We start from the raw sequence: 26,197 nt of genomic DNA, 5'->3' as shown, positions 1-26,197 counted from the left end.
ATGTCTGTCCAAATCCAAAATCACAACTTTTTAAAGTTTAGCATAACTTGCAACAGTTAAAACATAAAATACAGCATATCAGATATGTAAGAGGTTGAGTGAAGATTTATCTCTTTTGTGCTTTCAGGGCAACAACCTTTGTACCAGATGAACACAGGAGTTCCCACATGAATAAATATTACAAAATCAGAAACAAACACAGCAGTTGAATCTCAATAACAAAGTGTTGACTAAATATATAACATCCCATCATGAAACACATCAGTAGTCATAAGAAATATAAAAATTGATACAAATGATCCTATTTACAGCCTGATCAAAAGATGTCACTGTTAACAAGCTGCTAATAAGCATGAAGGTTTTATTTAACAGTGCAATCTTTTGTGATATTTGCTCTGAGAATAGTTCTGGATTGTTATTTTCTCATTTTTGCCGGCAGCATTATCTACTCACAGACATACATGTAAATGTCAGCCTTGTTTTTGCTATCAGGCGTCCACCAAAACAACCAGTTTTAATGGTAAACAGCCCGAGGGCCGTGGTTCAGACAAACAGACTCAGTTCTAGAGATAAAAGTCGATGCAGCACATGACAACTGAGGACAAACCTGAGGAGATTCACACGTGGTGTTTCTGCAGTTACTGTTATATTAATTATAAAGAGTGAGATAACTTGTCTTCAGTGTGAGACTAGGTGAGTCCTTCAAACCTTTGCCAGCTGTTTATGCTTCAAGCTTTGTGTCATGAAGTGGAATAAAAGCACCACATATCCCCACATATGAATGTTGATCCAGCCCTGGGCAGCGGTGATTAATATCTGGAGTGTATTGCAGTCAAAACATCTTGAACCTGAGAGTATACAGCAGGGAATAAAACCATAACTGGGGCCAAGCTGTAAACCACTGCTGCGTTCTCTGACCTCGTGTCCAAAGGGCAGGCAAGAATCCAGCGGTGCAGAAAAAACTGAGTGCGTCGTGTAACTGCAGAAAGTGAAAGTCTAAACACAGCCATGGCGGTGAACGAGCAATGGGAGAAGCCTGAGGAGAGGAGAGGGGTAAGTAACAGTACAGGTGTGATTATCAACAATGTGCTTTGTCTGTTCTGTGACGCTGTACAAACTGATGTCTCCCGACAGAGGTTAACTGCAGTCCTGGTCCTGACAACCCTCATATCTGCATTCGGTTCATCCTTTCAGTACGGATATAATGTGGCTGTGATCAACTCTCCTGCACCGGTAAGCGAGGAAACTGAGGCTTCACTACATTTATTCTACAGTAAGGTCAGTTTTGTTGATGTGTTTCTATGCGCTGTTGTTCTCTTCAGTTCATGCAGCAGTTCTATAACACCACCTACCAAGAGCGCTATGGGAGACCAATGGAGGAGAACCTCTTGACTCTGCTGTGGTCTCTGTCTGTGTCCATGTACCCGCTGGGAGGCTTCTTCGGCTCCCTGATGGTGGCTCCTCTGGTCAACAAACTGGGGAGGTAATGCACAGTGTTTTTTTTCCGTCTAAGAGTCGTTTTTTTTTATCATGCACGATAAAAAACTGTATTATTGTTGATCTGATATGACATCACATGCACTGATCCTGCAACAGGAAGGGCACCCTCCTCTTCAACAACATCTTCTCCATCGTCCCTGCCGTGATGATGGGAGTTAGTGAGATCGCCAAGTCTTATGAGATCATCATTGTGGCTAGGTTTATCGTGGGCATCTGTGCAGGTCAGATACTGTGTTTTCTGATATGCAAGTCTTCAACATGGAAACTTAGAAGTTGTTTGATTTTATTCATTCCATCATTTCCTGTCTGCAGGTCTGTCATCCAATGTGGTGCCCATGTATCTGGGCGAACTCTCTCCCAAAAACCTGAGGGGAGCCCTTGGCATCATACCACAGCTCTTCATCACCATTGGCATCCTCAGTGCACAAGTACTCGGCATCAGAAACATACTGGGCAACAGCACAGGTACTGGCTGCCATAGTGGTACATGTTATTATCCCAAAGGTTGTGTTTTTACCCCTCTCCGTTTGTTTGTTAGATGGTTGTTACACTGTTATACAGAAAGAACTGGATGGATTTCCACAAAACCTGGTGGAAAGATGTGGTATGGGTCAAGAAAGAAGCCATACAATTCTGGTGCAGATCCAGGAATTTCTTTATCACTAACTTTAAAGGGGACATAGCATGCAAATTCCACTTTGTTAGTGCTTCTACAGGTTAATGTGGGTATCTGGCATGTCTACCAACCCAAAAACTCTGGGGAAAAAACACTTGCGCATTTTGTTATAGTTCCTCTAAGTCAGAAACGTCATGCTTGAGCGACTCGATTGCGCTTCCTGGGTTTTGTGTCGTAACAATACACTGGAAGTCTCCCTACATGGTCACTCTGTGGAGGGCTGTTTTATACAGGGTAAAAAGGGTGCTGTTTTATATGATCCTTGTGGTATTTTGACCAAAGTATGTTACAGACATTTCATTAAGACCCCAAGGAACCATATCAACTTGTGGTAAAATGGGCATGCTATGTCCCCTTTAACATTGCGAGACAGGGTGCTTTTCAACATTTTCCCAGTTTTCTCAGGGAATCAGATGAAAACAATCAGGCACATTTAGATGTTTGATATGTGTTTGTACAATTTGGTTCAGCTAGATTGAATTCAAGGGGACTGTTGGGTCTTGGAGGACGTACATGTGCTCCACTGAATGCCATTTGTTACTGCTTTGTTTGTAACTACTGAACCGAATACCATGAAACTGTAATGTACTGAGAGGTGTAGGACTCAAATGCTCGACTCGGAGACAGAGATGATCAAGAATAACTTTTACTGTATGGTTACGGTACACGGAGTGGCAGTCCAGTAACAAACACAATATTCCAATACGTGTCGGGCAGCAGCAGAAGTCGAAGGAGATCCAGTCCAGGTTCGATACACAGGTGAGGCAGTCCAATAACAAACACACAATTTCGAAGAGGGTCAGGCGGTAGCAGGGTTCGGTAAAGATCCAGTCCAGGTTCGGTACACGGGTAGACAAAAGTTGACCAGGCAGAGGTACCGACAGGGAGGAAGCAAAAGCGGAGTCGATTACACAGACCGGGGTCGGAAGCACTAGAGACTTAATTAACATGGAAATCGCTGGGACGCTTGAAACACGGGGAAACAAAGACGAACTGGCAACACGACACAGGAACACACAGACTAAATACACTAGGTGATGAGGAACAGGTGCAAACAATCGGGGCGGAGCAGACAATCAACAAGGTGGAGCACACACACAAGGCAGGGAGTGAGGAGTCTGAAACGAGAGGAGAGATGAGTAACCAATCACAACCCAGAACAGAAGAATAAACGATAAACATCAGGCCAACTTAACTAATACGCAGGGCTGGATGTAACAGAAACTTGTTGGAGGGATGTTGTATAGGTCAGGGAAAACCCTATAAAATGTTGGTGCGGTTCCGGATCAGGGAGCTGGTCCAGGAAGTTTTTTTCACCATCTCCAACACAGCAAGATAAAATTACAAGACTACAATTTCTCTTGATTTCTCTGTGACTATTTCATGGATCTTGATGAAAAGGGTCCGGCATATTTAGGGGACTGATAGTTATGAGTGCAATTTGGTGCAGTTCCAAATAAAAATCCAGATCTAGTGAATATAAATTGGGGACTGTTGGGCTTTGGCGGAGGTATGCGCTCTACTGAGTGACATTCTTGTTCATACTTGTAAGCTAGAGAAGTACGTCCTTGAGAGCTGATTTCATAGATGCAGGAGAGCTTTTACGTTTGGTCCACAGGTTACAATACGTGTCTCTGTTCCCTCTGTTTCCAGGTTGGCCCCTCATGCTGGGTCTGACTGGTATTCCTGCCCTGATAGAGCTCCTGTTTCTACCCTTCTCCCCAGAGAGCCCCAGGTACATGCTCATCCAAAGGGGAGATGAGAAAACAGCAAAGAAAGGTTAAGAAAACGCATGGTTAAGAAACAGAGACACAAGCTGGGAATTAAAACTATAATCCAGCATGTTTTTACGTCTTAGCGCTTCAGCGTCTACGCGGCTGTGACAATGTGGACGCCGAGCTGTCCGAGATGCGTCTGGAGGAACAGTCGGAGAAGGCCGAGGGCCGCCTGTCCGTGGTTTCCCTGCTGTCCCAGCGCTCTCTTCGCTGGCAGCTGGTCTCCATCATCGTCATGAACATGGGCCAGCAGCTGTCAGGGGTCAATGCGGTGAGACGCGCCTGTCCGGCTCACATCATTGTCTCCAACCCACTGATGCACACATTACCTCTCATACAGATTTAACACCAGATCAGTGTGACATTTAAACAACATGTTCCGAAAGTTCAAAGTCATTCCCAACTGCAGTGCTGCTGCATCCTCCTCCTCATCTTTTCATTCAGTTCTCCAGCTCTTTGAAGGAATTGTTCGCCCAAAAATGAATTTTAACTCATTATCTACACACCTCTATGCCTATAGAGGGGTGGGTGAAGTGTTTGAGTCCATTAAACACTTTTGGAGTTTCAGGGGTAAACAGCGTTGCAGCCAAATCCAATACAATTGAAGTAACTGGGGACTCCTTCCTCAAACGTAAAAAAAACAACAGAGAATAAATCTAAAATGCCTCCATACTGCTCCTGTGGTGTCAATGAGGTCGTTTCTAGTCGAATTTGAATGTTGGGGGATACAGATACTTGGATGACACCACAGGAGCACTCAAACACTTCACCCACCCCTCCACCTGCATAGTGGTGAGTAGATAATGAGTGAAGTTTCATTTTTGGTAGAACTATCCCTTTAACCATCATGCATTTCTCTCTCCCCCCTCAGATCTACTATTACGCAGACAGCATTTACGCCACTGCAGGAGTCGAGCAGAACGACATCCAGTACGTCACCGTGGGAACTGGGGCAGTGAATGTCTTTATGACCATCGCTGCTGTAGGTGCCCAGTCCATTCAAAGGTTTAAAGAGCTATAAACATCTGTGGAGGTGGAGTCTGATGTTTGATCACATCAGCAGGAGATCATAGGTATTAACAGGCGGTTTGTTCTGTTTCACCAGGTCTTCATCGTGGAGGCCTCAGGGCGGCGGCTGCTCCTCCTCTGTGGATTTGGGATCTGCTGTGGAGCCTGTGTGCTGCTCACTGTTGCTCTCAAACTCCAGGTACCACAACTTCTTCAGCACGTTACTGTGCTGCCCTCTGGTGGTTCTGAGCACAGAAGCATAGTCTATTGTGTGTCAAGAGTTTCTCAACCTTGAGGTCAGGAGATTTGTTGTGCGTCACAGACAGATTTATTTCATGTGGGTTAGGGTTAGGGTTATTATTAGAATATTGATCAATAGAGTGAATAAGTTGGGAATATAGAGTTCAGTCTGAAGGTCGAGGCAAAGATAGTGTGTTCTCCAGCACATAGAATTTAAATGAAATAATAATTATTCACTTTTACATAATCTCTTTTTATGCAGCTTTTCATCCACAGGCATGGAAACTGTAGCTTTATCCGACATGATATCATCATTTAAGGGCACCATAAAATAAAGTGAAATAAGTCATAGTATGCATCCCATAGATTAGCAAGTCAGTGTGTTCAATGCAGTCTTCACTTCTTGCCCCTTTCAAGGAGGTTCTGCATTCAGTTTATTCTTCAAAGCATCAAGTCATCAACATTACTTATTTATGACTAAATAACAGTCCAGGCCCCTCCTCCTGGTTGTTATCATTGTTTTCGATAATTGTTCTGCTGCACTGTCGTAATATTTATGGGGAAGTCATAATGTCCCACAGTGTTCACTCAATATGGATGAAGACACCATCAATCTTCCCTAAAGGGTGTTGAACATTTAGTCGTATTTGTTTGTTTGGTGTTTGCTTCATCTACCTTTTGAGATTTGGGTGTGTAACAGTTTGGCAACACAGGGTGTGGACTGAAAAGCAGAACTCACAGAAGGAAGTTTATTTTGAAAAACAGATCTGCAACAACTAGTCAGGAGCAAACGGGTACAAATCAAGACAGGTGGCAAATCTTGGCAGGGAGGGTGTGGTCTAATATTATATCACTGATGCAATAGAGGAATAGAAAATGACAAACACTATGACTGGTGCTGCATTCACAGGATACACTGGAAAATGATATTACACAATAGGTTGGCTGTATGACAATAACACTGTTGTGCACTGACAGTTTAACACTGTGTCTATTACATTTAGCTTTAGTTGCATTCAAAGTCTTTTGCTGATATGAAACATCACTAGACAGTTTTCAGGCACTTCCACTTTATTAAGAGTCAGGTTGGATAAACTGGAGCTACTCACATGTCCAAAGCGAGTTATTGCAATATTCAATTTAATTTAATTTGTATAGTTCCAAATCCTGATATACATTATCTCAAGGCACTTTACATAGAAGGTGAACACCTTAACAATTATAGAGAAACCCCACAGTTCCCACAATGAGCAAACCATATCTAATATAGCATGTATGCTACACACACACTGTTCACAAGTAGTAGTAACAGTAAGAATAATACATTTTATTTATACAGCACATTTCATTAATGATATGCAGCTCAAAGTGCTTTACAATAAATTCAAAGACATGAAATAAGAAAGATCAATAAGAACATGTTAGCAATAACAAAGACTTAGGATAAAAATATAAACCAGCAAAAGGTATGAAAAGAAGTAAAAAATAAAAAAAAAAAGTTAATTAAAAGCAAGATCATAGAAATAGGTCTTGAGTTGTTTCTTAAAACTATCGACAGAAGAGGCCAGATCTGATGTGTTGTGGGAGTTTGTTTTAAAGCTGTGGTGCATAGCAACAGAAAGCTGCTTCCCCAAACTTTTTATAGTTCATTTTGGGATATTTAGCAAGCCCGTGGAAGAAGACCTTATAGGGAACTGTTTAGAACATACTCCGATAAACAATCAGAAATGTATGAGGGTGCTGTACCATTAAGAGACTTAAAAACAAGTAAAACTAGGGCTACGTTGTAGCACTGACGGGCCCGAGCACCCGCACGTTGAAGCCTGTTGCGGTCGGTGGAGAGAGCGATCAATGACCAAGCGCACGTCTCCGCGTTGCACGCGTTTTGCGCACTGCGGCAAGGACAAATGCTGCACTTCCTGCGTCCGTCGAGCGACGTCGATCCTTGCCTGCTAATTGCGCATTACGATCCACGCTATCAATTGCACATCACACTGTGAAAATTTTATGTAAATCGAATGATAGTTGTAAAACAAAGCTTACTTCCTGTTGCCAGTAGGTGGCGCCATCACTATTATTACCTACAGACCGATATATCTGTTCAAGTAGGGGCTCTGATGTAGCTTGAGCAATTTTGTGTCAATTGGACAATGTTACAACAACGTAATTTTCACACTGATCAATAGGTGGCGCTATGACCCTGAACTAATATTAATATATGGATGTGTTCAGGTCAAGATTGTGATCATAGGTCAGCAGTTCGGAGCCGGTTGGATAATGCAGAGTGGATTTACAAAGTACTTCCTGTGTCATGGCGAATCAGTAGGTGGCGCTATGACACTGAGGAAATATTGACACATGGAGCTGTTCAGGCTTGGACTATAATCATGTGACAGAAGTTTGGCGGTGATGGGACAATGCACACTGGAGTTATGACAACATCGTCTCCTTTGGCGAAGGATGATCCTTCGCCGCACCTCAATGTTTACACGGTTTGAGGAAATGTCACAATTCTGACCATGATCCATTGACTTCTCTCAGCTCATTTGAGCTGTATATTGTTAAGCAGCCAGGAGCAGTGCATCAAAGTATAAAACATGTCACTTCCTGTAGCCAGCAGGTGGCGCTGTGATTTTAAGTCATAATTTCTGTGTAGATGTCATCAGGCCGGGACTCTTGTCTTACATGTCTAGTTTGGACTCGATTGGTCCATGTATGTCCGAGATACAGAACCTCGTGTTCCAGGGGGGGGCTGTTGCTACACAAATGTAGTTTGAGGGAGGTTGAACCTCCAACACCGAAGTTATAGTAATTTCGTGTGTCATGGCGAGTTGATGAACTTTGATGCCACGCCACTATTATGGCGTTTGACGAAAAGTCACAGTAATCTTATGCCTTCATGAACAATGTCTTGAGACCCATTTGACACAGGTTTGACGTGGCTGCGGGCAGTGGGTGAGGAAGAATACCTCCACGTGTAAGAGGTTCCAAAAACAAGACATTTCCTGTTGCCACCAGGGGGCGCTGTGATTTTAAGTCATGATTTCTGTGTAGATGTCATCAGGCCGGGACTCTTGTCTTACGTGTCTAGTTTGGACTCGATTGGACCATGTATGTCCGAGATACAGAACCTCGTGTTTTGATGGCGTGTAATCAAATTTTGACGCCACGCCACGGTCACACCGTGTGACGAAAAATCGATCTTTGAGTTAGTTTTGATCTCCGTATTGTTGTGATGACACTCATCTCAATTAGAAGTTGATCAGATAAAAGCCCTGGGACAAGTACATCAAAGTAAAAATGTGGAATATGGCCAAAATGGCCACTAAAACCAAAATGGCGGACTTCCTGTTGCGTTTTTCATAATGCTCCTTGAGACTTTTTTTCATGATTGGTCACGATACACCTGGGCTACGATTTTTGTGAAGATCGGTCAAAGGGAAACCTAGGGGCTGTGTTCCAGGGGGCGCTGTTGAGCCATTTTGCCACGCCCATTTCAAATTACTCCAGAATACGTACATTTTCACCACTTTCTAATTTTGTGCAAAGTTTGGTAAGAAGTTCAGCATGTTAAAGCCCTCAAAAAGCCAATTCACTTTAGTCACAATAATCCTTTCAATTTCAATAGGGCCTCTCACCATTCGGTGCTCGGGCCCTAATAATTTAAAAATCCATCCTCAGTGATACTGGAAGCCAGTTTAAAGATGCTAAAACCAGAGTAATAATGCGATCTCTTTTCCTTTTTCTCGTTAAGATCCATGGCTGCTGAAGTTTGTACAAACTGGAGCCAATCAATGGATTTTTTCGGTAAACCTGAATAAAGTGCATTGCAGTAGTCCAGGCGAGAAAGTAGGGAGTGAAGTGACAAGATTAGGGACAAAAAATATCAATTATGAGTTATCTGTTATATAATAGAATAGAATAGAAAGGCTTTATTATCATTTTACAAGGGAAAGTGGAAGAACATTTGCACTCTTGCTATTCTCAGAAACAGTGCAAATAAAAAAAGAAAACAGTTTTACAATCCCACAAAAGACACAAACCAATCAATGCACAACCAATAAATGCCTGATAGAGACTGATAAATACTTTAAAATAGAAGTGGACCTGTGTGTTGTTCTACAGAATGGATATTGCAATAAAACAATGTGATCATGTATGTCAGCATATCACATATATGATTTTGTAGGGTTTAGAGCCATTGCGTCAGTGCACACCGCCGTCATTGTAAACCAGAGGCCACTCTCTTAAGCTTTAAGTCAACAATTTAACCTTATGGCCGCCGTGTCCGTCATTTCCAGGGAACTGAAGCAAAGCAAACAAGGAGTCACTGTGCTACAATGACGACCACTTCTCTTTAATTTTAACTTAGTGCTTGGTCTGCAAAATAAAATGACAACTTGACATCTCTTTGAGTGATGGGCTCATGAGAACTGTGAGACGTAAACACACTCACTGACCTCTAAAGTGACCATTACACAAAACCACAAAACCAGTTTAAAGAGACAAACAGAGATCAGGTGTTTAACCATCTTTCGACATCAACTCCCACAAAGAGACGTTGTTGTGTATTTGTTCCTGTTTGAAAGCATCATTGGCTCATGATAACAGCTGCTGCTGGTTTGTGTTGGCAGGAGAACGTGACGTGGATGCCGTACATCAGCATCTCCTGTGTCATCATTTACGTCATAGGCCACGCCATAGGACCCAGTGAGTCTGACCCCGCCGGTGGTTATCTACACACACACTGATTACAGCAGGCCCCTCCATTAGCTGAAGTGTTGTTTGGACGTGAGCAGACGTGATGTAAATCTACACTCACTTATCTGAGACATGACCATCCTCCGCAGTGGCCGAGTGTCTCCAGGGTTTTGGTTTGTAGTTGACCACACGTTTGCATCCGCAGGTCCAATTCCTTATGTGGTGACCACTGAGATGTTCATGCAATCGGCCAGGCCCGCCGCCTTCATGGTCGCAGGATCCGTCCACTGGCTCTCCAACTTCACCGTCGGCCTCGTCTTCCCCTTCCTAGAGGTCGGTTGCACAATTTCTAAGAACACTTACACTGAAGCAGCAAAGGTTTATTATTTCAAAATGTAATTGCAGGTGTTGTAGGTGCAATCAGCAGCTGAAACACTCCACATCCTTCCTGTAATGAGACCATTTGTAACTACTTCACTCCACTATAAGCAGTTTTTCTCTCCTTGGCTTTTCATACCATCTCATATAAAGAGATAAACATAAACATAACCCTGTCACTTATTTACTTCCTCGTGAGTTTTCATCTTCAGACCACAAAGCAAACAACGCAGGAATGTGTCTTAGTTTCTGCGTCCGAGTTACAGAGACCAAAACAGAGCATTCCAGTACAAGTAGTCTGCAACTCACATGTCACCTCAGCTCACCTCGCTGCTGCCGATCATGTCCGGCCAGCTGTCTTTGGTCAAAATTGTCTCAACAGACAAGCAACAAATCCAAAACCTTCACGAAGGTCATAATGTTCAGTTTTAGAAGTTTGAGAAGTGCACATGTTGTACTGTTGTCTACCCTCGAGGATAAGAACAGTGTGGAAACAATTGGCCGCACAACAAACTGCAGCCTCCAAAGTGACCATGCAGTCCAATACACACCTCTCTGAAACTGTGTAATCACAACATGAACTAGAATGGCACTCAGTAGAAGGTATACCTCCGCCAAGGCCCAACAGTCCCATAATAAAACCACATGTCAATCAATATAATTTTATTTGTATAGCCCAAATTCACAAGTCACAATTAATCTCATTGGGCTTGACAAGATGTGACATCCTCTTCCCTTAACCCTCAACAACAGTGAGACAAAACTATCTTTAAACTTTGAACAGGGGTAGAAACCCTCAGAGAGAGCTGCAACTGGGACGGACAGAAGTGCAATAAGTGTCACGTGTAAGCATCAACAAGAAGAGAATATTTTCAAAATTCATGAGAAAGTACAGCATCTAACATAAATCGGGAGGAGAAGTGTATCAGTGTAAAAAGTGTTTATACAAAAAAAATGTCTGACAAAGATGAAGGCAGAAGTGATGACAATTGTATTGATAGTGGTATTACCACATATAGTTGTGTATATGGGCAGATATATTGTATATGTGAGAAATCTAGTGATCATAATTCATGATCATGATGCCACCATGATCTATGATGGGGCTGCAGCCGCGATCCTTTAACATCTGAATTCACTAGATCCAGATTTTGATTCGGACCAAAACTCACACACTCAAAAACATCAGTCCCCTGAATAGGCCTGTTTTATTTCTTCAAGCTTCAAGCATTGTCCTTAAAACCAAGAAGAATTTAATCAAGGAAAATTTACTCTCTCATAATGTTAAAGAAAGTGAAGAAGAAATCCCTGGATCTGCCCCCTGATCCAGATCCACACGGAGATTTGCACTACTTTTAAAAGGGAAGAAACTGTTTGCACACTTGTTTTTTTATGTACAACCGTCTCACTCTTATGTACAAAAGATTATTTTACTTATCACGTACTATTCATCCTGTGTGGACAGAATGTTCATACTCAGCCTTTTTTAAATTTTATTTAATTAATTAATTAATTTTTATTTTAACTTTTAAATTCTTTATTTTTATTCTATTGTCCTGTTTATATTTCTTTATTCTCTTGTCTGCCTGATTCGGACTTGCCTGCTGCTGTAACAAGTGTATTTCCCCAATGTTCTGGATAAATAAAGTTCTATCTAATCTAATCTAATCTAAATGTAATGTGTTTTTCCCTGACACATACCGCAGCCTTCCACCAAGTTTTATGGAAATCGGCTTGTTCCCTGTTTAAGATTATAAGAAAACAACATTCCTGAAGGAGGACATGTTGACTGTTGAATCAGACTTCATTAGTTTCAGCTCATTGCTCCTAACTGGAACTGCCTGCTATCATTCATCTTGACCACATGCTGATCACACTTCCTCTCCTTCTCCCTCCAGAGAGGCCTGGGCCCGTACAGCTTCATCATTTTCTCCTTCGTGTGTCTGGTCACGCTGATCTACATCTGGCTGGTGGTCCCGGAGACCAAGAGCAAGACCTTCTTGGAGATCTGCCAGATGTTTGCCGGGAGGAACAAAGTGCAGATTAAGGTGGGCGATGGAGAGCTGCCACTGAAAGAGAGCAAAGAAAGCCTGGTGGATGCCATAAAGGTCACGGCCTTCTGAGGAGAAATGAGCGTATTCAGACGACAGGAAACCTGCGCTCTGGGGGTGACTGTAACAGACTGTTGTTTTTGTTTTTTTTACATGAAACTTTACAGTCTCTTATTGTATAGTTTATTTGTACCTGCTGTGAAAAGAAAACAAACACATCCGTGCATTTCAATGCAGGCTGTGTACTAATGCTTGCAGCTGTACGGAGGTGTGCATGAGTCATTAAACAAACCAGCAAATCACCGTTAAGCCTTTATTGATGAAAAGATGTACTGCGGTAGTACTCTGGTTTAATACATGTTAAAGCTCATACAAACAGAAGCAGCTGAGTGCGTTCAGAAACATCTGTACTGACTCTCCAGCTGTACCCCTCCATACAGACTAAGTTCGGTGGTTCCCCAGCTGAACACGTTTCCCACCACCGTGCTGTTCCTCTCACACGACATCTGGTCCCGGATATTTGCTGTGGTCAGTACGTAGTCCCACACGTTGACGTCGGTCATCTTACCCACAAAGGCGTCTGCGTTTGAGATGCCCAGTAATCCATCCTGGTCTTTGCCCAGGATGAACACGCCACCGGGGCTGATGGTGTAAGAGCTTTTCAGGTAACGCTGCTCCCCCACCATGCCGTTGATCCACAGCTGGGCCCCGCCCGTGTGGGTCGACCAGGTGATGCAGTAGTTGGTCCATTCGTGGGACTTGACGTTGTGTGGCAGGTTGACAAACTCGTTGCCGATCCAGAGACCCACCTCTCTCGCGTTTCTGTCTTCACCGATGGAGATCATCAGCTCGTTATCGTTGCCGTTGCTGGAGTAGGAGAGGACGGTGTGGATGCCCTCGACCTGGGGCAGGACGTGCATGCAGACGGTGAAGGCGTGGAGGTCCATAGGCTGGCTGAGACTAGCAAAAGCGTAACTACCCATATTTTTCTCCTTGAAGTTGAGCACCAGAGGAAACAGAGCACGAGTTTCTGCTGAAAGGGAGAAAATTCAAAAATCAGACTGGAGAGCGAGAAAAGAGTTCCACCTTTAAACAAATTCAGTCGGAATGAAAACAAGGCTCTTACCATATTTAGTAGGCCTTGCGTTGTTTAGTCCACCTAAGGGGAATATATAAGAAAAAAAACATAAACATAAAAATATTGAAACTTAAATCTGTAAGCTTTCATTTTGCATTTAGCCATTTTAAGAGCTCACTTACCTGAGTGCATGTTCTTCCCAAGAGAGGTTATCAGACCCTCGATCTTCAGCAGCCTGGACTCAATCTCATCTTGGCGACAAAATGCTAAAAATAAAAAGTTGAGAGAAAATGATATGGTTGAAACTCAGGCCTTGGTGGTGCGCCACTTACACTCTGAGCAATAAATGATAATTCTCTGTTGTGTAATCACTTTGTTGCACATGCTACATACTTCCTTTTCCAAGGCGGGGGAGGAAAGAGGACTGCACCACGCGGTCGTTGAGAGGCTGAGCGATGCGGTAGTCATTCCACAAGGTCTTGTTGTCCATGTCCATCAGCGTACTCTCCAGTTTCCTGATCTGAGCACAACAGAGAGGAAAAGAAACTTGACATTAGAGATAACATTCAATAAGCCTGTTTGAAATTACGAGTCTGGTTTTTCTAACACGACCAAAAGGTTGCAAGCTGCCCTCTGTCTGTCCATACCTGGTTATGTGAAAGCGTGATGGGCGTATCAAACACAGTCCAGAGGATGCTCTCGTAGCAGGGCGGAGTGGTGAGCGAGCCCTGGTATCTGAAGAAATGGTTGATGTTCTCAGGCAGCATCGAGCGCACGTCAATATCCGATATGTTCATGGTCTGGCCTGTCGGGGTCAAACAAGAGTCACATCATCTACAATTCAATGACAGTTATAATATGTAACAATTCTTCATTAAAATGTCAAAAACAACCAGACCTATATCATATATATTGATAACTTGTGTACTTACTTTATCCAAAATGTTTCCAACAATGTTAAAACCCAGAGAAATCCCCAATTTTACTCAATTTGGTCGCCTTCTAATTTGTCAAATCCGCTTTATCTGTGGCGTTGTCCAACGATGTTAGCTAGTTAGCTAGTTAGCAAGTAGGCTTTCTTTTCCCTATTTTTATTGGTCACTCGTAATGAATCACGATTATATTAATTGACACTGGTGTTAAAGAAAACAACTCCCATGATCCCTCACTGCTTCACAAACTAGGTCTTTTGTTTTTATTTTGATTGCGAGACCCCTGGTGGCCGAAGTTACATATTGTACGTTTAAAGGTACCCTGTGGAATTGTTGACCGCAAGCAGCGCTGTGAAGCATTTTCTTTTTTTGAAATGTGTGTTTCGCAATTTGGTGCATCTCTTGTTTGAGAGTGTACATGTACGTGCACATGGGTGTACACACTATTTCAAATAACAAACACCTATATGTAGGTTTTACAATGTTCAGAAAATCACTTTGCACATGTTTTTTGAGGAATGAAATGCAATCGACATGTTTGTTAGACCCCAGGATACAGTAGAAAACTCAGTAGGACCCCTTCCACCCCTGTGTGGTGCAGAGCTAACTCACCTGCATACTTGATTCTGGCCAGGTTGGAGATAAAATCGCTGTAGTAAGTGTTCTCAAAATGACCGTCCTGGAAATTAAACAAAGCTGTGTCAAACGTAAAGCTATATTTAACTGGAACCCTAAACATAGCTTTTAGCTTTAAAGGATTATTCCGCTTCTTTATAACTTGAGTCTTGAGAGAGCTTATTGCAGAGTAAAATTGTGTGTATGGTATGTTAAGTTAATGTTGAACCAGAGGGTCAATTTGGAAACTGTAATGAGTGTTTGCAATTGAAAATTTGGCCAATAATATTTTCGTTTTTTTCCTTATAATGCACCGTGACAATTTATCTGAACCGGTTCTTATTAAATGGGTTTATCCTAACAGAACTAACTCTGTGCTTCAATCTCAGCAGATGCCAGCCGCGGTATCAGCGCAGCGATGACAGCCGCTGACCGCCGGACATCCAGAGCGTTCCTCTGAAAGCAGGCACTCATTCAATATGTCGACATGCAGCTGAATTCTCAACAGAGCTGTTAACTCAGCATTTTCTGAAGTTCCCAATAGAAGAACTGATGGTCGTATATCTGAAATAGTGCTGGCATTCTGTGTAGATGTGGAACAACCTGGCGATCGGACAAGCGCTGACATTTAGAGGGGGGTGAACGACAGCGTTTATGGCTTACGTACATCATAGAAAAAGGCCAGTACTGCCAGCCCGTCTGGTTTATCTCTGGCTTCTTTGAAGCTCTTGTACTTGTCAGAGTTGTAATGGACAACATGGAGCTGGAAGACAAAGCACAACAGATTAGATGCCGTAATGTGCCTCAAATGACCTTCTGTACAAATGCCAACCTCTTCACGAAGGAGCATCCATAAACAAATGTTGATTTATTTTTATCAAGTCAAAAATCAAGCTGGTTAATAGAAAAAAGGAGATAGGCAGAAAAATATTCAGTAGCGAACAAATAAAACTGCATCTAGGTGGCTCAGAAAGTGAATCGATTTCTGACTTAAAATATTATAAAAGGTTGATTTATTTTCCTTGTTAACAAAATATATATTTTCATGATTGATTGTTCTAAACTGTGGGAGTGAACTGAAGCAGTGTAATAACTTCTGTGTAAAAATGCTGTTTTCTTGCTTAGTTGTGACTCATGGCTGCTCATGGCTGCACATGGCTGTATATACAAACTGCATGTGTTTGATTGATTACAGGCTCTAATGTAAAGGAGCCTGTAATCAAGCTGGGGCCCCAGCTTGTGTCACAGCTGGTTTTCGTTATAACTTTTATTCAAATCTCCATATTCAGTCTTCTCTATAAAGCCTACCTCTGCCATGTAACGGATTCCATCTATGGTGTGCTCGGCTCCGCTGGCTTCCAGGTCCCAGCCGCCCCAGTGCAGGTGCATCTGGACGGCTGTGTATTTTCCGGGGAGGCCTTTGGTGATCACCATGGTGGGAGGCAGGTCGATTTGAACTGATGGCAACGTAGAGATATTGAGATGTTTCGTTAGATAAACACAAATGAGGCATCAAACAAATTGCAAATTTTTTACTTTACTTTATTTTATAAACTCCCCTCCTCCACAAAACTTGGTGCAAGGATGCGGAATGGGTAAGATCAGGGGATTGATCCAGGATTTTTTTTTTTTATATATATATACTTTCTTTAACATCACAAGATTTTTTTTTACATTTTCACAAATTTCCCAGAGAATAATTCATAGATCTTAATGGGGAAAAAAAGGCATATTTAGGCCACTGATATCTATGGAATTTAAATTGATTGAATTTAAATTGATTGAATTTAAATTGATTGAATTTAAAGTGATTGTCAGGCCTTGGCGTATGTATGCGCTCTACTGAGTGCCATTCTAGTTTGGTAATAAGCTACAATGAACATAAAGTATGCATACATTTTGATCTTCTTCTCAGTAGTACTTTTAAGTCTGATTTTTAAGATAAGAAAAAAGGCTTAAAAAGGTGTCTTACCTGAGTGGCCGTTGTTGGACATGAGGAAAGTCCCGCTCTGATCATCATACCCTTTCAGCTCCAGCTGTAACATGTCCGGGTTGTGTGTGACGCTGCGCCGCTGGATGTCGATGGGGGACTGCTTCTTTCCTCCACACGCTGGGTACTTGGTCGGCCAGTGCATCTGGTCCAAAGCTCCTTCTGTGCCCAGATGGAAATAATGAAGCTAAACCTATTAGCACGTTGTAAAAAGTGACCTGGAATGTTGAGTATTATACATGTCGGATGTGACCCTACCCGGAGTATGTGCTCCTATTTGGCACATGTTGGCACATCGAGGAGAACAATTAGCTTGTTGGTTAGGCTGGCATGCGCAGAACTCGTTCAGCTGGATATTCTTGCAGCTGATGTGTGTTTTCCTATAGTAATCTGCAGTACACTCCTTATGGTTGGCTTTACGAGCTCTTAATGTAACCAGAGTCTGACTGTGTTTATCCAGGTATTTGGCACATGCATTGCGCGTCGCCCAGAGGACCCAGGGGCCAAATGGCTCGCTTAAATGTCGACTAATAATAATCACTATCACAATCACGTCTAAAAATAACATGAAAACAACTTGCAAGAAGTTAATTTGCTGCGTTGTTGTCTTGTTTGTGTCTTGTGCCAAAACAAATACGCATTGGAGAGGTTGCCGCGCAACTCTTCCATCCGGCGCATTTAAATCTGATCACTTTCAGTTATTCTTCATGGAAAAACGTGAGTTTGAGAAGAAAATATCAGGTATTCAAACCAGCCTACCTGTGTATGTCCAGTGTATTCCATCGTGAGGAATCCCAGCACTGACAACACAGACCAAAACAGCGGAGACGAATGCAGAGAGAAACTCCATCGCTGCTGCTGCTGCTGCTGCTGCTGCTGCTGCTGTGGTGTCTCAGTTCCCTCTCACAGGACACTGACACCTCTCACAGGCTCCCTCTCTGGATTTAAACAGCCTGCAGTGAAGGGAGGTGTTCAAACCTGAAAACGCCCAGAGCTCTTCCCAGCAGCCCAAAAGTGACAGGGAGAAAAATAAACTCTAACTGTATCTGACAGACTCATCTGAAATGTATTGTTAGAGAAAATTAATTTCAGTGATTGTGCAGGTTTTTCTGCTCTCTGCAGGTATTAATGTCAGGTCCAGAACGTATCATTGATTTCTACTCAAGGACAAAAGTTACAGTCAATACTGTGTGTGTGTGTGTGTGTGTGTGTGTGTGTGTGTGTGTGTGTGTGTGTGTGTGTGTGTGTGTGTGTGTGTGTGTGTGTGTGTGTGTGCGTGTGTGTGTGCGTGCGTGCGTGTGTGTGTTATCTTAGCTCATTGAAACTCAATCTGTTTCCTCAATCATATTATGGTGACTTTTCTTCCTTATTGGGACAAAAAGCAAGTCCCCATAACTCAAATCATCACATTTTAAAGTGAAGACATGTTTTAAGTTTAGGGTTAAACAAGTAGAAACAATTTTTTTTACGGTTAGGGATAAGATGTGAATTGTGGTTGGATTAAGGTTATGTTAGGTTAGGATAAATTTAGGTTAATGTTAGGTTAGGATTAGGTATGAATTGGTCATGGTTTGAGACAAGGTTTTCGGTGTGTGTGTGTGTGTGTGTGTGTGTGTGTGTGTGTGTGTGTGTGTGTGTGTGTGTGTGTGTGTGTGTGTTATCTTAGCTCATTGAAACTCAATCTGTTTCCTCAATCATATTATGGTGACTTTTCTTCCTTATTGGGACAAAAAGCAAGTCCCCATAACTCAAATCATCACATTTTAAAGTGAAGACATGTTTTAAGTTTAGGGTTAAACAAGTAGAAACAATTTTTACGGTTAGGGATAAGATGTGAATTGTGGTTGGATTAAGGTTATGTTAGGTTAGGATAAATTTAGGTTAAAGTTAGGTTAGGATTAGGTATGAATTGGTCATGGTTTGAGACAAGGTTTTCATTTGGCTGGAAGTCAATGCACCTGTGTGTGTGTGTGTGTGTGTGTGTGTGTGTGTGTGTGTGTGTGTGTGTGTGTGTGTGTGTGTGTGTGTGTGTGTGTGTGTGTGTGTGTGTGTGTGTGTGTGTGTGTGTGTGTGTGTGTGTGTGGAAATAAAGGATCTTGGGACTTTTCTTTGCAACATTGATTAGCCTGTCCTTCCCTATCTGTCGTCTTGCAATATCAGCATTTTAATCACATCATCTCCTTTCATTAGAAACACTTGTCTGTCCGTCCAACTTGTTTTTGGAAAATTGAACAAAACTTATCAGTTTTCACAGGAAACACAGTCACTTTGGCGGTAACACAGTGAGTCATCCTGAAAACATCTGGATGGCTGCTGATATGGAGACACATCCGTGAATTAAAAGCATGGGAGCCAGAGATGATACATAAAATCTGCGAATATTATGTCGTGCATCACCTGGTGCTGCACACTAGTTGTAACATGTTCTGCACCTCAACTGTAAATGCCAGAGTCATCCAACCCAGGGGTGTGGGATTGCCTGTTTGCCTGGGAGGAGCACATGTGTTCACAAGGATGTCAAAATAAGGGAGAAGGGAAAATATTTAGCCCGTCTCTGGGGTTGGGGGTGAAGGGTTCATTAAAGAGCATATAGACGCGTTTTTTGCATTATCTAATGACCCCACCAGCATTTAGATTGCTTCTCTGCAAGCTACACACACAAAATATTGTTTCGTGAGCACCCTGAATGACAGACACACAAACAGGACCGATAAAGAGATTCAATTAAGGAATTTCTTTGCGGTCCACTGGCCTACGGTTTGTCCCTGAGTCCCAATGGTCAGTTTGACTATAGAGAGAGCTCCAGGACTTGAGTGGGTTCAAAATTTTGTATCAGTTGGTATCACTGGAAGAGAACCAGCCTCCCAAAGGGGAGCGAGTCGTCCACTAACTAGAGGGTCAGCGGTTCGATACCTGTCTCTGCCGTTCCGCATGCCTAAGTGTCCTTGGGCAAATACAACAAGGTGTATTTTGCTCTGCCTTTACCATAGCACCGAGGGCAGGGTTTCAAATTAGGATTCTTATGAAGTTTTGAATTACTCCTTTAATGAAGGGTTGCATTCAGAAATAGGATTAAGTTTGAGACGAGGACTGAGTGTGTGTGTTACTGTACTTATATCTTTGTGAGGGCCATTTTAGGCATAGACCTTTATACAGAGTGGGGACATTTCTGCAAAGTGAGGACATTTCGGCCGGTCCTCACTTTTTCAAAGGGCTGTTTAAGGGGTTAAGACTTGGTTTTAGGGTTAGAATTAGGTTAGGGTTAGGGTTAAGGTTAGGCATTTAGTTTGGATGGTCAGGGTTTGAGGGTAAGGGGCTAGGGAATGCTTTATGCCAATGTGTCACCTACTGAGATAGAAGTACAAACATGTGTGCATGCGTGTGTGTGTATGTGTGTGATTAAATTACAAAGTGATCAAAGGGCTCACCTTGATTTAAGCCTCTCATTGTTCCGTCCTCTCTGGCCTGGAGTTTACGACCTCTGTGCGACCTGCTCTTGATTGATACCAGTTGTTTTTGTGTTTGGCCGTCGAGGCCTGAAGGCTGATAAAAATACTTTCAAACAAATGCATGTGCAGAGAACAGAGCTTATCTCTTTGATTGAAGTGACAGGACGGTGTTTTCCACACTTACAGAAAATACGGCATCATTAAAGGGCCAAGGGCTTGATTCCCCTCGGCGCTTAACTACAGCATACAGCAGCACTGCCAAATGATGCGATGCTGTCTTCTCCTTCAGTAAATCACTAGGTTTATCTTTGCCTTGAGGACAATTATAGTTGTTATGGTCTTTGGAAACTTAATGATGTAACTGTACCAGCCAAGAGCAAGCCTGGTAATTTAAAGACCACATATGGTGAGCTGCACGTATATGATTCACCTGCAGGTTGGATGTACAGTGTCCTGTGATGGTGCCTGTAAAGAGGAACAACAAATTAAATTTATCGTAATAATTTAATTATTAGTAAATTCATACAATACAATAAAAAGGCTGGATTCTGTCTCTTGAAGTTTATGAAGTTAGACTTTGGGTAAATTTGCTGGAGTATAGGTTAGTTAATATAAACAGGTGACTGCCCAAGTTCCCTTGATAGGACAACAACATTCCTAGATTTGTCCTCTATGTGGTTTCTTGCATTTTTATGAGTCAGATTAGAATCCATTACACTGAAGGTCACTTATTCCAATTTTTAAAGAATGTCTTTAGGAGAAAGGCTGCAAGAGCCTACCAGTTAAAGAGCTAGAGTTAATGAGGCGTGATGGAATCCTGCGATGGAGCCACGATAGCGACGCCCTGTCTGTACAAGCGCCCGGCCAATAACAAGTCAGTCTCAGCTGTCAATCATAATGTTTCACCTTGTTTTGATATCATCAAATAACTAATTAAGACCAAACTAAGCAGAAAGAATAACAATTAAACAGGCATCAGTGTGATAAGAGAAATTACGGAAATCATCTTATAAAAATGTTTATTTGACGTGTACTCAGACTTTTGAGTTTGGTCCATGTCTCATCCTATAACATGGAGGAGGTAGGATTAAAACAGTCTATGGATCTTACCAGGGACTGGGAGGCAATCTTATTTTATCTTATCTTATCCTGTCCTGGATCTGTTCCCTTAATTGAACACCCTCCAAAATCAAATGACTTCTTTCTCGGCCCATATGGCACTCGTCCAACAAGTTTTAATAAAATCAGTTTAGTAGGTTCTCCGTAATCCTGCAAACAAACAGACAGACAGCGATGAGAATATAATCTCCTTGGCGGAGGAATAACCTGATTAAACAGTAGGCAAGAGGCTCAAACATGATAAATGACAGACAGCGCAGAGTAGTTTGCCTTTCTGCACGTGCTCCAACAAGGTCCTGGACTGAGCAGGATGTAAAAACAAAACGAATGATTTTTCATCTCCACCAAAGGAGGTCTGTGTTTCTGTGCCTGTCTGTTTGTTAGTTAGCAGGATTACGTAAAAACTTCTAAACCAACTTTTTAGAAGAGGTTTAGTCCAAGGAAGAATCTATTATTTTTTTTGGAGTGGATTTGAGCTATTCAAATGGTTTAAATGGTGCAGATGGACTGTTTGTAATAAAGCTTGTTTCAAGGTTTTGTGAAAAATGATTAACTTTGTAATTTGTCCTCTGTCTGAGACGATAATACAAGCTACCACACAAATCATGCAAACTCAGATATTAGGGGAAGTTACACAGCTCATAGTTTCCCAAGTGATGTATGACAACATATTGATTGTTGGTATAGCCCTGTGGATCAAGAAAAAAAAAACACTGTACAAAAAAAACATGGTTGAGTTTTAAGTCTTTATTTACCCACAGTAAACTCAGCATGAAGCATGTGTCCAGCAACGCCCTGCTCCTGCATTTACACACATATATACCTGGAAGATGCCGGTGCCACAGTCTGAGTCACTGAACAGCTCTGCACTGCTATTTATGAGGACATGCCATGTGAAAAAATGCTGCCTGTAATGAATACATTTTGTCGACTCTGGTCTGAAAACTATACATATATGTGTTTGGCTGTCAAGATCATTGCAATGAAAATCAGTGAGGCAGAGAGGGAGGAGATCATCTACCTTCTAATTCCACTAAAGTCTGTCAGTCTGTGTCTGTATGTGGAACGACTATCTCGATAACCGTTCATCTTATTGGCGTCACACTTGGCATATGCATTGTAAATGGCCCAGTGAAGTGCAGCGTCAAATTTGGTGCGATTTGGACAAAAAGTTATATTTTTTATATTATCAAAAATTTGAATTAACAGGTGACCAGCGCACTGTAGCAGTCAGTGGGGGCGTGGCAGTGTGTCTTCAGTCTCCGGACAGTTGAGCAGCAGTCTCTAACAGGTCAAAACCATGGATCAAGATCACTGCCAGATTATTTTATAATTTATATAATGTAATTTTTTTATGTCACCATATAGGACTGACACAGACATTCATGGGTGTCACTGGTGCTGATCTCCATCATGGCAGCAACATTCACAGAATCACTTCCTGTTTGGGGTTTTGTCAAATCCTCTCAGTTTGTTTTGTTCCATCCATGCTTTATATTTAGCTGAATTAGAGCTTTTATTTTTGAAAAGTTGTTAACTGGGGTTTGAATATTGTGTCAGTTGCTCAACAGATCTCTGAAATAAAAACAACAGGAGCTAAGTCAATCGTTCAGACTGATATGTAGGCCACACACGAAAACATTAATAAAGCTAATTCAGTTTCATTTGATCAAAAACATTGACTATAAAATCTTCACAGCAGATAAACCAGGTAGGATGAAAACAAACTCTCTGCACTATAGACTGAATATGAAAAACTCTGCACACAAACAACAGAAAAGTGAAAGTACAGTTTGAGGAGGACTTACTAAAACAAAGTTTGGCTAAATCCTTAGAAACCATGCAGTAGGGTAAAGGTCACTCACACCACTGCCATCCACGCTGCCTCACATTGTAATGTAACATCTAGGAAACGTTGGCTATGGGAAAATATTTTAAACTGGCTGACAGCAACATGCTACAACTCTCTTTTATCATTCCTCCTTTGCTGCTGCCTTCACCAGCATTTCATGAACAGAGTGCCAGTGCAGCTGCCTCCAACCGTTTCACAGGTAGTCGTCAGGAGTAAGGCCAGAGAGAACCTGTCACACAGGTGACAGACATTTACCAGACACAGGCCAACTGTTTCCAGGCTCTGTGGTTAGCTAAGATAGCTGCTTATAAATGGCCTTGACGAAAGACTGAACTCAAACATAATTCATTACATCTCCGTCTGGTTTGTAGTTATTGGTTGAAGAAAGTATATTTACTCTGGTACAATTTGTTCTTTTCTACTTGACTTTCCATCTGATCAAATATGCAAAGAATATGATCAGCTTACAAAATGTGTATTGTTTTTACCCCCCTCAGTGTTGCTCTTTGCAGACAATTTGGTATATCATTGTGTATTTCCATCCATAAATTCCATTTGGTTTCTTTACTGCAATGTCTACTGTATTTCATGGTATTTGTATTCACAGTATTTATCCTTTCTCAGTTTAAAATAAACTGCGTTTATTTGTCTGTTAGTTAGGAGGACAGATTACCAGGAAACTGGAAGGATGTGGTATTGGTCAGGGAGGAACCCATATCTGGATCAGGGGGCAGATCCAGAAACATAGTTGCTCTTTCTTGTGCTTTTAAACATTTTCGTTAATTTTTCAGAGAACAATTAGTTTGGTGCAGATCCAAATCAAAATCTGTATCTAGTGAATTTAAATGTGCTTTCACAAGGTAACTGTTGGGCCTTGGCGGAGGCATGCACTCTATTGAGTGACATTGTAGTAGTCTGAGTATTTCTGATTTGTGGTTTAATTCTTTAAATTAGTTTTTTAAGAACAAAAGCGGGACCATATTGAAAGTGTACATTTTGTATACTTAGTTACTATAGGTTGTACATTTTAAAGACACAGATAGACCTGCACATTCAAATGAGTGAAACTTCATTAGAAAATATCTTGTTTTTACTGTACATCAACAGAGCATCGTAAAGTGTGAAGTTTGCTGGTGCAGAGTTCAACAGGGTTATGTCTACTAAAATCTTCAGGGGAGAAAATAATACAATTCATGTTGGCTTGCCTTTTTGGCACAAACTATAAAGATGCATCTAATGGCACAGACACGGAACGGATGAACTGCTTCAATACCTGTATTTAGTTTTTTGTTGTTTACTGTGTAGTGATTGATTTAAAATAATGTATTCGTTTGACTGCAAGTTGTGATGTTTGAGGGAAATATTTACTTTCATTGCATGAGTTTAATGTTTTGTGAGAGTTTGAGAACTTTGCAAACAGACTGTGTCATTCTCGACTTCTGCTGATGTCAGAGAGGACAAAGTGATTAAGCAATCGATAAAAACTGTTATCAGGAACTCGACCCTTATTTGGAAATGTCAGCTCAAGGCCCTTGATGTTGGGTGTGTGTGTGTTTTTCTTTTACTGAGAGCATGTGGACAGCAGAGGGCGCAGTAGGATGTAACACTGACTGTCTCAAGGTCACTGCAGCAGGCGTCCATCACACTTCAGCAGCCTGGATGCTGCACCGCACTGCGCAGCTGCATGAAACTGCTGTCGTGGGAATGATGAGAAGTCAGACGTCTGGGGAAACCCCCTTTTTTCTCATGTTGGGATTCATCACTGCAATGTCTGAATGAAAAGTCTCACTCTGTTCCATACTACGGTTTGATTATTGACACAGTGGTGTTCTACCCATGGGTACTGGTCAAAGTTAACCCAGTATTGCTCCTACACTTTTATATTTTTTAAAAGACTAAACACATATCTGCAACAAAATGAGCTTAAAATGTCAAAAGTAAAAGAACAAACTATGCAGCGTACCTCTTATTAGTGTATTATATCATAGTATGATGATTGTTGGTGTACATAAGCTGTAGTTCAGTGTTGTAGTAAGTCAGGGCGGAGCCAATTCTAGCTTCCTTCACTTCCTCCTGTTGTGTACTTGAATTAATAATGGTGCATCATATTTTATCAACAGGTTGATAAGTTATTCTACTTTAATACTAATAATACATTTATTTAAAAAATCTACTTTACACAGTTATTTCTGAAAAGTAACCAATGCTGTTAGATAAATGGAGTGGAGTAAAAACTACGTTACTTCCTTCCATCATGTAATGGAGTAGAGGTGTGAAGTAGAATAAGAGGAAACCACTCAAACTTGCAGTACATGATTATATTATATTATATCAAGTGTCATTTAAAAGCTGCAGAAACAACTTCTATTTTTTTCTATTTCTAGTTCTTCTTTTTTGTTAAGACTACATTTATTCAAAAAACTACTTAACACATTTAAAACATAGGATCCTCTTAGATCATCTTATGTTTTACAGTTATTCCACAGAAGTAACTAGTAACTGATGCTTTTAAGATACATGTAGTGGAGTAAAAACTGAATTACTTCCCTCTAATGTAATGGAGAAGGGGTATAAAGTAAAATAAAAGGAAACCACCTCAAACTTGCAGTACATATTTGATGTCCTTGAGAGGCTGTTGAAACAACTTGTACTCTTCCTACTTCTTTTCCACCAGTGTTTCCTGTGGCCATCTTCTGGTTTGCTAACCATCGGTCGAACACTTCCTGTTGGTTTGATTTGAAAATGAAAAGCAAACACGTCTCCATCTTCTGGTACGTGTTGAAATTCACGATGGGAAAACGTGACCGACAATTGTCATGTGACCAAACACCGC

At 41.6% G+C, this 26,197-nt stretch overlaps 2 protein-coding genes across 5 annotated transcripts; one reads left to right on the top strand and one right to left on the bottom strand.

Annotated features, from left to right (window-relative positions):
* Positions 1 to 931: 931 nt before the first annotated feature.
* On the top strand, positions 932 to 12,655 carry slc2a1a (solute carrier family 2 member 1a). Its single transcript, XM_034589554.1, has 12 exons — positions 932 to 1,053; positions 1,135 to 1,233; positions 1,323 to 1,483; positions 1,597 to 1,721; positions 1,813 to 1,965; positions 3,830 to 3,955; positions 4,035 to 4,222; positions 4,823 to 4,933; positions 5,057 to 5,158; positions 9,834 to 9,909; positions 10,106 to 10,233; positions 12,177 to 12,655. The coding sequence occupies exons 1-12, from the start codon at positions 1,009 to 1,011 to the stop codon at positions 12,399 to 12,401; spliced, it is 1,539 nt and encodes a 512-aa protein (XP_034445445.1). The 5' UTR covers positions 932 to 1,008; the 3' UTR covers positions 12,402 to 12,655.
* ca6 (carbonic anhydrase VI) lies at positions 12,637 to 17,887 on the bottom strand. Of its 4 annotated transcripts, none has more exons than XM_034589551.1 (10): positions 17,704 to 17,887; positions 16,927 to 17,112; positions 16,263 to 16,411; positions 15,622 to 15,717; positions 14,952 to 15,018; positions 14,055 to 14,212; positions 13,801 to 13,927; positions 13,590 to 13,673; positions 13,456 to 13,488; positions 12,637 to 13,359 (listed from the first exon to the last, which is right to left on the bottom strand). In XM_034589551.1, the coding sequence occupies exons 1-10, from the start codon at positions 17,792 to 17,794 to the stop codon at positions 12,725 to 12,727; spliced, it is 1,626 nt and encodes a 541-aa protein (XP_034445442.1). In that variant the 5' UTR covers positions 17,795 to 17,887; the 3' UTR covers positions 12,637 to 12,724. The 4 variants fall into 4 exon arrangements, with proteins under 4 accessions (XP_034445442.1, XP_034445441.1, XP_034445444.1 ...); XM_034589550.1 differs by having other exon boundaries at positions 12,637 to 13,362; positions 17,704 to 17,886; XM_034589553.1 differs by having other exon boundaries at positions 12,637 to 13,362; positions 16,927 to 17,103; positions 17,704 to 17,886.
* Positions 17,888 to 26,197: the final 8,310 nt, after the last annotated feature.

This window comes from Hippoglossus hippoglossus, chromosome 7 (assembly GCF_009819705.1).
Source record: "Hippoglossus hippoglossus isolate fHipHip1 chromosome 7, fHipHip1.pri, whole genome shotgun sequence".
Classification (NCBI taxonomy): Eukaryota; Metazoa; Chordata; class Actinopteri; order Pleuronectiformes; family Pleuronectidae; genus Hippoglossus; species Hippoglossus hippoglossus.
The sequence above is the reverse complement of the archived record's forward strand: the minus strand, read 5'-3'. Positions and strand labels throughout refer to the sequence as shown.